At 33.0% G+C, this 16,027-nt stretch overlaps 1 protein-coding gene and 2 pseudogenes across 1 annotated transcript; 2 read left to right on the top strand and 1 right to left on the bottom strand.

Moving 5' to 3' along the window:
- Positions 1-686: 686 nt before the first annotated feature.
- On the bottom strand, positions 687-4,621 carry LOC128159660 (tripartite motif-containing protein 3-like; annotated as a pseudogene).
- Positions 4,622-7,263: 2,642 nt separating this feature from the next.
- On the top strand, positions 7,264-8,373 carry LOC128158529 (uncharacterized; annotated as a pseudogene).
- Positions 8,374-11,430: 3,057 nt separating this feature from the next.
- Positions 11,431-12,968, top strand: LOC128160137 (uncharacterized). Its single transcript, XM_052823413.1, has 3 exons — positions 11,431-11,498; positions 11,622-11,997; positions 12,292-12,968. The coding sequence occupies exons 2-3, from the start codon at positions 11,628-11,630 to the stop codon at positions 12,705-12,707; spliced, it is 786 nt and encodes a 261-aa protein (XP_052679373.1). The 5' UTR covers positions 11,431-11,498; positions 11,622-11,627; the 3' UTR covers positions 12,708-12,968.
- Positions 12,969-16,027: the final 3,059 nt, after the last annotated feature.

Here is a 16,027-nt window from a genome sequence, read left to right as displayed (position 1 = left end):
CTTTTTCTTGATATCAAATAAAAGGTCTTGTAAGTACAAACTCATTTTGTTCAACAAATGAATGTGTTCAAGAATTTTGTAGGTAGCATATTAGACAAAAATGATGAATGTCTTGGACTTCACGCCCCTTCAAACCCCAAATTAAGTAACATAAGATTTAAGTATTTTAATAAATAGATCAACAGCTGTAAATTGAACATTTTTTTTGCTTTTATAAATAATAACAAATTATTGTTCAGTAAAGAGTTTTCATAAAGATACTTTAGAAGCATTCAGGCCCCTATCTGAAGGAGTCAGCCCCTATTTCTTGATATCAAATGTAAGCCCATGTAAATTTGAACATATTTTGCTTCAGATGTCTTAACAAATTATTAATACATTAAAATATATTACAGAAAATGTGCAAAAAATTCATACAAAATGTGGTGCTTATTTTCAGGCTCGGGCGAGCTTTGAGGCAGTGCGCAAATTTCAAAATATGGAATAAATAGGATCATCTACAGACATTTATCTACTATCCTTAAAAGTTTGGCGTTTCTATCAGAATTAGTTTTGGAGAAGTTACGTGGTCCTTAACAATTCACTAAATACTCAGTCTCACAAATCAAAAATGACGTCACCAACCTCTGATGTTCATGAAAATTTCATGCAAATCGGTTGGTTAGTTCATGAGAAATAGCGTTGGAAAAAGGTCAGATTTTTTTTTAATAATGATAAAGAAAAGAAATAATACATAAAGAAGAAGGTCTTCCTTTGGAAACAGAAGACCCTAATAATAAAAAGAAACCGTAGAAAAACAATAGGGCCCAAACAATGTAACTAAAGAAGTGTTTATTCTAAATATTGGATTTTCTTTACATTGCCTGTGTAATATTCACACACAAACAGATTGTCATTGTTGTCCACACATAAACCATTTGGATCCTCTAGACCACAGTTATCAATGTAACGGAGCAACTGTCCATCCTGATCCAGAATGTGGATACAGTTATTGTCACGATCTGCCGTCAGTATACGACTCTGACTGTCTGTTGTGATACCCCAGGGTTTAAATGGTTTGTTCTTTGTAGCTGAGGGATGACTGGTGTATCTCCATCTGAGTTTCCCGGCCTTATTTACTACCACTACAGCTCCAGCCTTCCAGTCAGCTACACAGATGTCATGGTTTCTGTTTTCAGTGATGTGTTTAGCATAACCATTCTCTGAGTACAGAGGTTTACCTTCTTCATTATATTGAATGTTTTGTTTTGTTTTTTGTTTGTCTGTAGATCCCGGGTAACGGACAACTCTGGATTGAGTCCAATTATCTTTGAACATGGTAACAAGAAGATCACCAGTAGAGGTGACACACAGATTATTTGGTTTCCATTTCCGTAATTTGACCAACTCTTCTGTCTGTCCATTCTTTACTTTATTCACTGTCTTTGTTTGCAATGTAGAGTACAGTAGATCCCCATCACTGTCTACAGCAATATCTGTAGTACTTTCTCTTGATTTTGTCTTGATTGTTTGGATTATTGAACCTTTAATGTTGAGGCATATAATATCTTTATTCCATTTAAACGTCCATATCTTGTTTTCATTTAGACAAGTAACACTGCGTAGATCTTTATACCCAGTCTGTATTGTGGTAATAAGCTCCGGTTCATCCAGTAGTCCTCTGGCTGAAGTGTTGGGTTGTTTCAGTGACAACACAACTCCGTCTGTAGCAGTAGATAATGGGATGACCAGTCCAAACAAACTATACAGCTTCTCGCGGTCTATTGGGTTTGGAATGAATTTTGGCAGAGATATCTGAACCTTTGGTGAAGGTTTGCTGAACTCTTTGGTCTTGGAGATGTATTCAATGGTAGAAGATACTTCAGTGGATTTCTCAATTTCCTGTAAGGCCTGTAGAGTTTGTTCAATGAGAGACAGTATCTGTTTGATTTCATCTAAATGTTTCTGTAAAATGTCTCTGTGTTTAACTTTTATCTTGCTAATTTCGGTGTTCATCTTGTTGATAACAATGTCGATTTCTCTGTGCCATTGCTCTCCTTGTTTGGACATTTCTGTTGTTTTTCGTATCCTTCATCCAAGTTGGCGAGCTGATTTTCCAAATCGAGCGCAATTTCTTCATATGAAGGTGAAATGTGGATTTTTAACTCTTCTACATCCTTCTGAATAATGACTTTCTTCATCATATAAACATCTGAAACTTCTACAAAGCTATGCCCCTTGTGTTGATCAGATGCCATACAAGAAGAACAAACACACATATTGCAATCCTCACAATGCATATCACAGGTTTTGTTTTGATGCTTTGCACATTTTGGATAAATGAGGGTTGATCTTCGTTTCTGGAATGGAACTATTACATGTTTATAATATCCATCTGAGATATGATCTACTACACACGACTTGCAGAGGTTGACATTACAAAAGTCACAGTAGCTATGTACTATGGCGGTCTCACAAAGGTCACATCTGTGCAAGTCCTGGGCACTAGAACGAGGATCCATGGTAAATCTATGGATAAAATATTAATTCCATCTTAAGAATCAAAGGTTATTTACGATTGACTCTAACTCGTCAAATCAAATGTTAAGTAAGATTGGCATAATTTTAGGAATGCAATTTTGAATTAAAACATACTTAATAGGCACAGCCATCAAAATCTTTTGGCTTTTAAAAACTTGAATTTTTGAATTTTTTCTTTAACATATCCCTTTTGTCTGTATGTTTTGTTGATTCCATCATAAATCTAATAGCAAATATATCATGTTTATGTAATGTTATAAGTTTTATGGACAGGCCACTACATAAAGAGTTATACTAATAAAGACACAACGTCACACGCGGGTGATTTTTGAAAATGTTTAGATATATTTTTGTATTGATTAATTTGGTTGCACATCATCCTATTTTAGCGGTAAGGTACTGAATCGATTATGCGAATTGCTTTTTCATAACTATTGAATTAAATTTTTGAAAATGTTTATATTTATTTGGCGTATACTTCTTATGCATCATTTTTTTCATAGTAAATTCTGCTGATTTAGAAACTATGAGTCGCCTAAACTTGGAATAAAACATTATTGTGTGGGTGTCCCTCTTTGTACAAAATAAACAGCAAAGATCACCGAATATTTCTCTGCTTAATATAAATGACCATTGCAATTACGAAAGATACATGGATACATTTTTTTATGTTCACTCCACTTTGATTTTTTTTAAAACCTAATTCTTATGAAAAGTAGGCCTATATGAATGAATTGAGATTACATACTGATTTACTCAATACGATTTAAATCCGACCTTTTAATCATAGGCACTTGTTTCAATGAAGTGTATCCCATAGGACCAGGTATCCTTGCAACACGGCTTTGATTTTGATCAAATCGCAATACATATTCCCATTTCTCTTTAGAGAATAATTTGGGGGAAGGGGGTTTGTAGAAGAGAACGTAGTTTAATGTTCATTGTAGGTCTAAATAAATTTCATAATAATTATTTTCACTGCATTGATTAGTTTTTGTCTGATTATATAACGTTACAATTTTAATCTGTTATATTATTTATTTATGGTTGTAAATAGTTTAAGAAATATTTTTTCTCAAAATATACATATAAATATATGAGTGGATGTGGATTAAACAGCGGGCAAAAGAATGGCCTGTTCAGGTTCCCTCCATCTATATCAGAGATCAAGGTATACATATTTATAATACTAACAGTATATACTAAATCTTTTACTGTTTTTATAAATACAAATGTATTATGAACTTGGTCAAAAAATGACATTTTCCCGAGAGAGATAGACAATCATAACCATGTAGTACAATATTAATATCCTTTGGTATGTCATGTTTATTCATGTATCTAAACAGAGAAAATTGATTATAATATTGACAATTAAAAAAAAAATGAAATGAATCCTCCACCATCTTAAACATTTTGATGATTCAATTAGATTATGTTAGAAAAATCTGCATTGAGATCACTTGAAAAATTTATGAATTGACAATGGAATATCTTTAAATTTCTTTTTCAATGGTTGTATAATTCAACTTTTGTATTATGTACAAGATTAATGTTTTGCGAGCTTTTCTTGAATTTGGCTATATTTGTCGCAGCTTAACACTGTTTGGCAAAGTATTCCATAATTTAAATGTTGACGGTAAAAAATAACTATCATAATATGCAACAGTTCTGGGCTCAATAAACTTACTTTGAATATCACTTGTCAAGTTACAAACTAAATGCACAAAACAATTCTTTGTTAAAATTGCATCTAATATAAACTTTAAGTTTTCCTGAATGCTACAGGTCGTTTGTTATACAAAACAAAGAAGTTATCTAAATACATTGATTAATCATTGAGCAATTGTATTTCAACAAGGTCATTTTTAAATTCTTTTTGCAGATAGAGTTAACTAAAACGAAAGTAGCTGTTAAAACTGTGCAATTTGTAAATAACAAGCTAAAATATATCTTTGAAATAAAAACAAACTTATATTTACACATGTCGGCTTGAAATCTAACAAATGTTCTGAGAGAATACATACCGTACTAATAATACCGAACATACGTGATCTTTACTTCATATTTATCATGGCCGGGCGTAACGGAATGCTGTCACCTGACAGCTATAAAAATAGAGTAATTTCCCGTAACTCGTACTTGACATAGGTAAAGTTGGTGAAGATACATTGTCACTTCGTATTCTTTGAAAGGAATGAAATTAACTTCAGTTTTAATATTTTTTAATTTGATTTGTCTTAATATATGTAATCTTTGATCAGCTTGTTTCCTTAACATGGTAATTATTTTGAAACAATGTGACAAAGTTGAACGTAAACTTGACAGTTTTTCTCCAATCCATGCAACATATCATAACAAAAGCAACAATAGCTCGGTTCATGTACTGGTAATCTTTGATTAAATTTTATAAGTCTATTTCTCAATTTCTTATCCCAGTAAATGAAAACATTTTTTTGTTTATAAGTTAAAGTGTATTAGGCATACATCTAATATGCGTTCACTGCGCTCTACCTGCAGTTCTAACCTTTACATATGATATCATATATAACAAACTGGCATAAACTTTTTGATAGCGACAGCATAGTTTTAAATGATTATTTTTATCATTCTTTATTCAAAAAGATTTTTAGATCATCGTTATCTGAGTACTGTATAGACTTGCGGTGTTACGAATTAATTATTCACTTATGATATTTCAGGTGGTATTGGGCAATTATCGATATCAAACAGCGGGGTTCGAATTTTTTACTTACAGAGTTTACGCTCTAATTAACCCATTGCGCTACGCTATTAGGTATCAATTTCTGGAAATAATACTTGGCTTTATTGTTTATTCCAATAGGATGTACGTCACAATATTGAGATGTCCCATACAACCTTATATTTTTCCCGTGTAAAATAATAAATTTACTAAAAGAGTGTTTGATATTGGTTGTGGAATTATTGCTGCTTTTGAGGACAATTAATAATTTGATAGCCATAAATCAGAGGGATGAACACAATTCCCCATTTCTTAAGTTTTTTTTTTAAATGCTCTGTCTAAACAATTCAATGAGACTTCTTGAAAAATTCTTGATACAGCGAGAAGCTTCATTGGACGAAGACATAATGATAACCAATCGTAGCAAAAATCAAATGTTATATTCACTTCGTAGGTCACATTCATTTTAATGTAGGATATCAGGCAATCAAACATATTGTAGCTGGGAAATAACCAATTGTATAATAAATGCACTATTGCAGACATGAAGGCCTTGCTACCAGTACATATATTGACGGAATTGTTGTGTTTCAGGACAATAATTTAATTACCATAACTCAAGGGGATGAACACTTACTCCCGCCTTTCTTTGTATTTTTAAAGAATGTTTTGTCTAAACATTCAATGATACTTCTTAAAAAATTCTTGATACAGCTCGAACCTTCCTTGGACCAAGACATAATGATAATCAATCGTACCAAAAATCAAATGTTATATTCATTTCGTTGGTCAGGTTCATTTTAATGTAGGCTATCAGGCAATCAGACATATTGTAGCTGGGAAATATCCAAGCATATAATAAATGCACTATTGCAGACATGAGAGCCTTGTAACTATTATATTAATGGAATCTAACCATCTGCTAGAATACTGAAAGCAGATAAAACGCCTTCAAAAATGGCACGTACTTTCATGGCCCTCTATCTACGTTTATTTGCAGGCTTGTCAGAACATTTTTTAACTATTACAAATAATTTATCAAATTTGAAAAAGCAAATGTCTACACTAAAATGGGTATAGACTCGATAAAAATTAGGGTGGAAATCGCTTTATGTGTATTATAGAGACTAAGTGTTAGATTAGCAGCGAAATTACTTTTTGTATTTTCATTGAGATGGAAAGTAAAAAAAAAAACTTAACACGTGTTACAAATTGCACGTATATTATTCTGGAAATTAAAATTCCCTTTCCGTCATTTTTTAAAGTAAAAACACCTTAATTTTAAACGAAACTGTGTTTAGCGGCCTGAAGAAAAATAACATAGGTATTTTAGTGTAATTGAAAGGAATTGGTATTTGAAATTGCTTCGAAAATTAATGTCAGAACTTTCCATTTTAGTTCAATAGGTTCGCTGGGCTTGTGATGTTTAGAGATTAATGAGTTAGCTGCTTTGGCTGTAGCTGGTCTCTGCAATTCTCGTTGGCGATGTAGCTACATTTGTTTTGTGGCTGAAATAGCCCAGTTACTTTAAACAAATAAAAGTACTCGTTATAATGTCTCTACTCTGGGAATGGTCATGACCGAGTGAAAGTACAGTCGAGTACTCGAATATTTGTTGACATCCCCAAGTGAAACGTTTAACTACACGAGGTTATGGAAAAGCTTTTTGGGTAATTTGTTTCATATATTTAATCGTACTAAGGTAAGATAAAATGAAGATTTATTAATTTTGATAGTTCCAAACGTTTCGACCGAACACTGCACAGTTTTTTTTAAATGGGTAATTTTTCAAACTGCGTTGTAACACTGTGAAGAGACATGCACTAAGGATTGGCAGCAAACCTATCTGTCGTATTTAATTGTAAAAACAAATGATCCTGTCCTCCTACGGTTATCAATATGACAGTCTATAACTATAAAGCAAATGGTGCATTTCATGCATATATTTCAGAACTTGCAAAGTGAACACTTAAATTTTGCTTTTCTAGAGTTTCTAGATTATTGCTGCCGTATTTTCTATAACAGACCAGAAACTAAAAATGAAAGGACAGATTTTCTTTCTAGTCATTTTGTTTCTGATACATATGGTGGTTTGTACATACAGCCACTTGCAAAATATTGAGAAAACGGTAGAAAAATTACAAGACCAAGTTCTGTCAGTTACTAGGGAAAACGTAAAATGCCAAAAATGGTGAAAGATTTGACGGAAAAAGATCTCAATCAAGATAGAAGAATAGAAAATTTAGAGAAAGTTTTTAAAATCAATTATGACTTTTATACGGGAGCAAAAGCGAAGAAGACAAGAGATGCACAGAATTCGGGCAGTGATCATCCTAATGTGGAAGGAATAGATGCCAAAAAAAAAACGATGCCAAAAGGGCGGGTTTTGGAAAGGTCACTGTCAAAACGAGCAATAAATTCTGTGCATGGTGAGACAAATTTTCAATTTTACTCGTTAATAAATTGAACGGAATTAATATTAAATTTCTTTTTATTTTACATGTACATGTACGTTGAACATAATGCATAGCATATTCATGCAAAACAAAATTTGGAATATAAGGACCGGGTAATTTTATGTCGTCCCATAATTCCTCCTTAATTTTCTTTTTTTTTATCGTCTGTTTATGAATCAAGTCGATTTTTATATTGATTATGTTTTGTTATTTATTCGAGGATGTATAACTATGTGACGAATGTAAGTACTTAATTATTTTTTAAAAATTTACCTTTTTTAACTAGAAATTGTTGCCTTCTTCTCCTATTTTACTAATAGTCTACATCAGCCAGGCACCAGTTACGTTTTAGTTTTCAATGCTGCTCCTACAAACATTGGCGGTCACTACAACAGGTTTTCTGGAGTGTTCACGACCCCCCAGTCTGGAACCTATGTATTTACGTTGACGTCATACTGCTCTCCGGGAGGATATTTCAGCCCTGAGCTTATGGTGAATGCTAATGTATTTGACGGAATTGTGTGCGATGTCTTAGGAGCAGGTTGGTATAGAACTGCGTCCTCTACTGCTGTTGCACACATTAATCAAGGGGATGTAATATTCATTCGGACCCACCATAACATAACGACATCAGGAGACATTTCAAGCTACATTACTGCGCGAACATCCTTTGCAGGATGGTTTTTGTTTTGAAATGTTTATATTATTCATGAAGTAAAGAATAATTATAATCATATTCTTTTTACTGCCCTTATGAAGGATGGAATTCCTGTATAATGGACGCAATTACCTTGCTTTACGACGTTTTTGCGATGAGATCGTATTACGTCGATTAAAATTTTCCTATTAATAAATAGTAGTGTGGATCGTTTTGTTTTATAGTTTTTTTAAAATCTTATAATTCGATGCATAGATTGTTATACTAAAAACTTTGTCAGTAAATTTGGGCAACAGACAGGGTTACGGAGATCGTATTTAACTGAACGACTATAGAGTTTGCACAACTACATGTACCATTCGGTTCAGTGGGACCATGAGTGTCGCAACTCATTTTGACATAACGAGAGAGAGAGAGAGAGAGAGAGAGAGAGAGAGAGAGAGAGAGAGAGAGAGAGAGAGAGCGAGCGAGCGAGAGAGAGAGAGAGAACACACTGACAAACGATCCATGCGTCCATGTGAATATTAATTTGAACCTTACACTTTATAAAATCATACACCGAAGTGAATATGTGTTGTAAGTTGTAACCGTCCGGTGGTCGTTGTTTAGCTGAAGGGCGAAATGGTCCAACAATATAACAATGGTCTGTTTCACGAAGGGTCAAACTAGATTTATATTATAAGTACGTAACAACAGCGTCTTCCACTTCCACTTTTGTTTGTAATCAAATCAAATATGTTCTTGTGTTTACTACACGCCTCAATCTGGTACGGGCCTGTTTCAGTATTATTATCTTATTTTGCAAAACTACTGAACCAGTTTCAACAAAACTCGGAACAATGCATTATATATTTTCTATTCCTATTATTGGTAACGGTATTATTGAATACTTACTCTTATGTTTTATAGAATATCTTAGTTTTTATAGTGTAATACAATTTGTTGTGGCTTAGAGGAAACAACGGAATCAAAACGGTAAACACAATGATCCAACTATATTTCACTTATTGTAATAGCAACATAGCCCGACAAAAGACTACATGTAGCAGTAAAGTACTTTTACCAATATATGAATTAAAATAATACTTAGCAATAGCAGGTTAAAAATTTCTTACGATTTCCTAAACGCTACTATTGTATTACATTCAAATTATATTCATTATTTCAGTATGGGTTAATCATTTTTTTAGAAATCGTTTGTACGGTGTTAAACGCATATGGTTAGTGATCTGCCATTGAGCTCGTTGAACCTTGCAGGCAATATTTTCAAAAAATACCAAATTATAGGCCTGCAAATTGTTTACGGAATACTAATAAAATATTACATGATAATTGACATATCCAAAGACATAAAATGAGTATAAACATTATAAGAAAGAGCATTTTAGCCGTACAGGACAGCATTGATGCCAATTGATATAAATACGTTTTTTACTATAGCGTGCATATCAAACAACTAGCGAAATTATAGTTTAACGTCTGATAATTTTAAATGAATATGTTGTACAGTACTAACAAGATTTTAACGAAAATTTTAAATTTTATTTATATTTTATATTTTATTAAGGACAAGGCTAAATTCTGCTAACCGCTATCACAAACAGAATGCAAAGGGATCGCTCATTTACATTTGACCTATCTAGCAAGGTGTATACTTTACTTCTAGTATTTTTTCTGACCGCAGCTCTTTATCTTTTTATTATCATATTATATATTATCATAATTCTATTTTGTGGACAAACCTTTACCAAAATAAACATTCAGATATTAGTAAAAACAATATAGGATTTCAATATTACTCAGATGGCTTAGTAGAATGATTGCGTGTTCAACTGAGTCGAGTGAAAGTCAAGCATTTGTTGATTTACTTGAAAACTTTCATATCCCCTTTTTGAACTACTTAATGCTACTGTCAAATATTCAAACAACACATCTTTAATTAAGAATTATCTAAAAACTTTTATTCATCTGAACTATACATGTAAATGTATTTAATGTTCCTCGACACCCCGTGACCTCTACGTTTTACGACAGTACGGCAAAACATGGCGATATTATTGCATTGTGAAACAGTTTATTTAACGACATTTTGTGTCTATCTCTGTGGCGCAAAGAATGTAAATCACTAACTTCGATCTGTAGGGAGTTTTTTTTAAATTTTTCATGAATAGTCACTGTGGTAAAATTAAAAAAGTGGATTTTTTTCTTCCAAAATTGAACTTTTTTTCTCTCATTTTTAAGTCAAACATATGCTTTAAATCCATATTTTAAAGTTCTTTAAAGAATGGACTTGTATGCAGAATTTTTTAAAGATGTGTGGAGCTGAGGACCCCTTACCTTTTTTAAATTGATTTTTTTATCATCCGTTTATAATTAGTATTGGCTTACTTCTCGTGGTCGACTCCAAACACTTATGCCGTTGACGTCTGATAAAAAAAACCAAACACTTAGCGATAATAATTAAAGTGTGTGAAATTTACACAAACATATGTATGTAATAGTTAACTGAACTGATAGTTAAAAAATCCCACTACAATCATGTATAAGAAGATTTGCAATTACATGTATGCATAAGTATACTTTTGTTCAAAGCTATAATTATTAGATTTACAAGGTCAGAAGAGACCTTGGGTACCAAAAACCTAGCATCTTAAAAAAATAGATACATGTAAGCGTCACTGCTGTGATCTACGGACCAATCAATGCAATGAAGGGGAAGCTGTTATTTTCATGTCTAGCTTCGCCAAAAGTAAGACATCGTGAATTGTTGAAAGGACAGTAACTTAATTCACAACCAATCTGTGTTACTTATATATGATATATGAATACGAAAAACTATTGATTATTGTTTTGCGTTTGATGATTGAAAATAAGGACCAAAAGCTTATCCGATATGATTTAAAGTTAAACAAAACATACATTTTTGTTGATTTTATAGTAGTTTGGGAAACTATCTTATAGAATATTGTACTTGTTCATGCATTTTATTGACACGGAAATACTAGATTCGGTAGTTGTTATCTTTTAGGAGGAATTTTACGCGACTCTACCTTAACCAATCATTGCCAGTTAACCTTATTTCCTATACAATCTGTAGATAAAGTACAATAATATCCCATTTTCATTCACTTAAAGGTCACAGGACAGACACTACAAAAAGGTGCGTTTCTCTCGAATGTCTAAAAGATATATGGCATGCTTTCCAAGACAGTTCTTTGCTGTCAATAGAATACATCATTAAAGATTCTGTTACTACATATATTATTTTTATACTATTTTTCAGCCAAAAATGGTCTGGATATTTATTTTTGTAATTTTGTCCTCGATACAGTCAATTATCTGCACGGATATTCAGTTACAACAGCTTGAGAAAATGGTTAACAATTTGTACGACACCATGTCGATAGTTCTTAAAGAAAATGTAAAATACAGGAAACTTGTGAAAGATCTAGAAGAAAAGGTGCTCGCGCAAGAAGGAAGCATTAGACAACTACAAGAGAAATGCCAATTAGTAAATGACTCACTACTAAGAGAAACAGAGGACCCCAGCTTTGAAAAGAATCAAGCTATTGTCGAGGAAAACGATATCAATGTCACGTCAATTATGAATGAAAATTTACCTAAAGTAAACATAAGACTTGGTCTTGATGCTGGGCATGGTAAGTAGATAGACAATACTTCATACTGTCGTAATTAGATGCACTTAATGATTTTTGCAGGCTAATTGTAGGTGATGTTTTCTCTTATTTGAGATTCACTCAAACAAAATTTTAAAAAAGAATCTAATTTTTGACATTATTCTGGCGTCGAAACAATCAAACGAAAGGTATATCTGTTTTACAAAGAGGAAACTTTTAAATGTTACACGATACTAACAAATTCATGCAATATTTGTTCAATACACTTAAATTCACTTCCACAAAATTAGCGGAATTCGTTTTCCTTTTACTTAGGAAGCCTTTCGAATGTTGCATTTTTTTCGTACATGGATCATGATCTGCCGACTCCAAGCCCTGATCATACTCTGGTATTTGATGTGTCACCAACGGACACAAACAACCACTACAACAAATTCACTGGTATCTTCACCGCTCCACATTCGGGTACATATGTCTTCACATGGACATCCTATTGTGTTTCGGGAGGATTCACATACCTTCAGGCTGTTGTGAATGATATTGTTCTCGACAGCTCATACTGCAATGCGGCTGGTGCCCAATATCATAGATCTATCACGGGAACTGTGGTTGCCAACATTAATCAAAGCGATGCAGTATTCATTCGAACACATCCTACTGGTATAAATCAGGGGGAAGTCGTTAGTAGTGATAATCACCGAACAACGTTTGCGGGATGGTTACTGTTTTAGATTGACATTGCATACAGTTTTAAGTAATAAACCGTTTAAGCAAAGAACTTGATATCTTTGATAATCTTGTATTGACAAGTGTGTGAAAAGTGGATATAAAATAAAAAAACCGATCACCACTTATCATTTAACAGTTTTTGTCTGTGAATGAAAGTGTGCAAAAATTGACTGCAAAAGTATCTTTTTATATTTTTAGCTGTGTATTTCACAACTGTACATGAAACACAACCAAAATATTTAAATTAAAACATGGTAAGCATAGCAGTTTTGTTATTCTATGTATTTTTTGTTTTCTTATTTCTATGTTTTGCGTGACTGATAATAAGACGAATTATCGGCTATATTGAGAGTTTGGATTTATAGCACGCGATTATTTGATTTTTTTCTTCTTCAGTCAGTTTCGAATAAAGGAAAGTAAGTTTGCTTGAAAACTTTCTTGAAAATGGTTTAACCATGAGCTTAATAAACTTTCATTATTTTCACGTTCACCAGTGGAGGAAGTGACATAATAAGTTTAAAAAAACATCACTTTATTGTTATTAATACGTTATATAGATACCTTCCTTGATTTGACATATACTATCAATACATAAAACATTTAGAAAAAAAGGAATTTATTTTATATATGGAAGATCGTCTTTTCCGTGATTTTTATAACAAAAGGTGTTTACAAACATCTGTAAATGAATGATTGTACCGGAATAATGTGCAGTAAATGTTTATAATGCATCATGAATGGTAATAATCCATCATCCCGGGGCAGCTTGTATCCATACAATAAAAGGATACAAAAACAGTAACCCTCTAGAACAATCCTGCTTTTTTATATGAGCACTTCGTTTTGCCTTTCTTTTAGCATTTTCTTTATTTGACCAAAATCTAAGAATGATGGGACAAGGAATGGTTTTCTTATTAGTTCTTGTTTCCTTGATGGATATAGGCATATCTACAGATATTCAAGTAGGACAGCTTCAATTTATGGTTGAAAAGCTTCATGGGAGCTGTCATGTCATTATCTAAAGAAAACGCAAAGTATAAGAAATTGGTGGATGATATAGTAGAAAAGTTACCGGATTTCGAAAATGTAGAAAACTGTAAAAGAAATTGCAAACCGGACAGTTATTTTTACCCGGAAGTGACAACAAATATGTCTGAGGAGGCACACAACTTGGGAAATGGTCATGCTATAGTCGATAGGATGGATTCCAAGAAATTGACGACAATTGAACAAATATTGCAAACGTCATGGCCAAAATGTGCAATTACTTCTAGTAAATTGCCATTTTATTTTTCAAAAATTGAATAATGTATAGCAATTCAAATCTGTCTAAATTTTCATTAGTATATTCTGCATTTATTTTGTATACATATTACATGTATTACTATTGGAATCTAATTCATTGCTCAATAGTCTATTCTCGATCACAAATTCATTTTCTACATGAGCCAAAAATTGCACATTCCGGAATATTTTTATTTATTTACAACTGAAGGTGAACCTAAAAAATAAATAGAAAACTTTCACAAACTCGAGCTTAATTAACTCCTTTCTTTCTTTAATCAGAGAACTTAACTCCTTTCTTTCTTTAATCAGAGAACAAATTGAACGTTGCCTTCTTCTGCTACATGAATCAGAATCAAACTGCAAGCCCCAATCTGACTTTGATTTTTGATGGGTCCAGAACCAACTTGGGAAACCACTACAACAGATCGTCCGGAATTTTCACGGCTCCTCAGACCAGGATGTATGCTTTCGCATCCATGGACAGTTTACTGTGATGCCGGAGGACAGTATTTCCTGCATGTTGTTTAAACAATATTGTTTATGCCAGTTCACATTGCAATGCTAATGGGGCTCTTTGGTACAGATCGGTCTCGGGAACACATTTATCAAAGAGACGCGGTGTACATTCGAACACATCCTAAGTGTTTCTATAAAGGCAGCATTGTTAGCAACAGCCTTCATCGGTCAACGTTTGCAGGATGGTCACTGTTTTAGAAGAATTCCACTTTTCAAAATTATTGAAATAAAAACTAAAACGGAAATTTATCAAATATTTGTCGATAATCTTCTTTTAACAATAGCATTGCAGCATTCCACGAATTGCAATTAATTAAAACTTGATTTATAAACACGTATGAAATTTCTGAGTCCATAGATCGTACGACAGAACCCAAATCAGTAATGTTATAATTTTGTTTTATGGGAGGGAGGGATGTTCAAGGCCTGCTTTCTGGAACACTCTCTGAGTTAAAATAAATCAGAATTTTCCGTAGAGGGTTGGCGTTGGGGTGCGGACCCCCGATCGATCGACACCCCCTTCCACTCAAGATCCGCGCATGCCTGTGTATAATGACTTAGGATCATGGTGTAAATCTGAGGATATTATTATGGAGATGGATCAAATCAAGTTGCATCAATTCTCATGAGTTAATCAAAATTATTCAGTTTTTAAAGTAATAGTCATTTTGATATTTTATATGCGCTACACTTTGAATTTAATTTCATGAGAACAATAACAAACATTTTTTTGTAGATTAACTCTTCAAAGCCCATTATTACCTGTATTTCGGAAGATTTTAGTTTTCGTGATATTTAATGGTACATGTACATCAATTTATAACAGTGATTTTTTGAAAAGGAAGGGGAAAAAAAGAAGAAGAAAAATTAAAGAAAGAGTATCGATGTTCAAGCAATTGGCAAAACATTATGACTGTTCATGTGGCGTAAAATAATTTCAAACGAATGACTAAATGAATAAATTAAATAGATGCTTTAAAGTGCATTTTCGATAATATATCCGCCATTTTACATGCACATTAACTTATAATTAGTACATGTGTATAGCTGGCGGGATAAACCTTTGTGACGTATTTACTCCACCCTGAATATGGTCAGTGCATTCAGATTGTTGGAGTCATGCATGCCTAGGCCATTCAACTCGGGCACCACTTGGTGCATGCGCGGATCTAGAGAGGGTGTGGTCAAATAGTCAGAACCCGGCCTCACCCTTTTTAAAAAAAATCCCGACTTTACAAATTACAATTAATGCAGCACAATAAATGTGCAAAAAAATTGACCTTGGACCCTCCTAGCAAAAATAAATCTCCCTGGGACCCGGGCACCCTCCCGAGAAAAAATTTGTGACTCCGCACCTGTATATTCTTACATTCCAACACTCAAAGTGGAGAATGTTAGTCCATGTATTTATTTTGCCATAGTATTATCAATTTTTAATGGTCGAAAGGACATTAGTTCAGGTAATTGAAATAAGTTCATTAAAATCCTGTCTCTAATACCCGTACCAAAGGTCAAAAGA

This window comes from Crassostrea angulata, chromosome 8 (genome assembly GCF_025612915.1).
Source record: "Crassostrea angulata isolate pt1a10 chromosome 8, ASM2561291v2, whole genome shotgun sequence".
Classification (NCBI taxonomy): Eukaryota; Metazoa; Mollusca; class Bivalvia; order Ostreida; family Ostreidae; genus Magallana; species Magallana angulata.
Note: the sequence above shows the minus strand (reverse complement) of the source record. Positions and strands in the feature narration are given on the sequence as shown.

What these genes read in the sequence shown, in the direction of transcription:
- LOC128160137 (XM_052823413.1), top strand. Translation starts at nt 11,628, where the DNA reads ATGGTCTGGATATTTATTTTTGTAATTTTGTCCTCGATACAGTCAATT. An exon ending in TGGTCTTGATGCTGGGCATG is followed by an intron (nt 11,998 to 12,291) that starts GTAAGTAGATAG and finishes CCTTTTACTTAG; the next exon opens with GAAGCCTTTCGAATGTTGCA.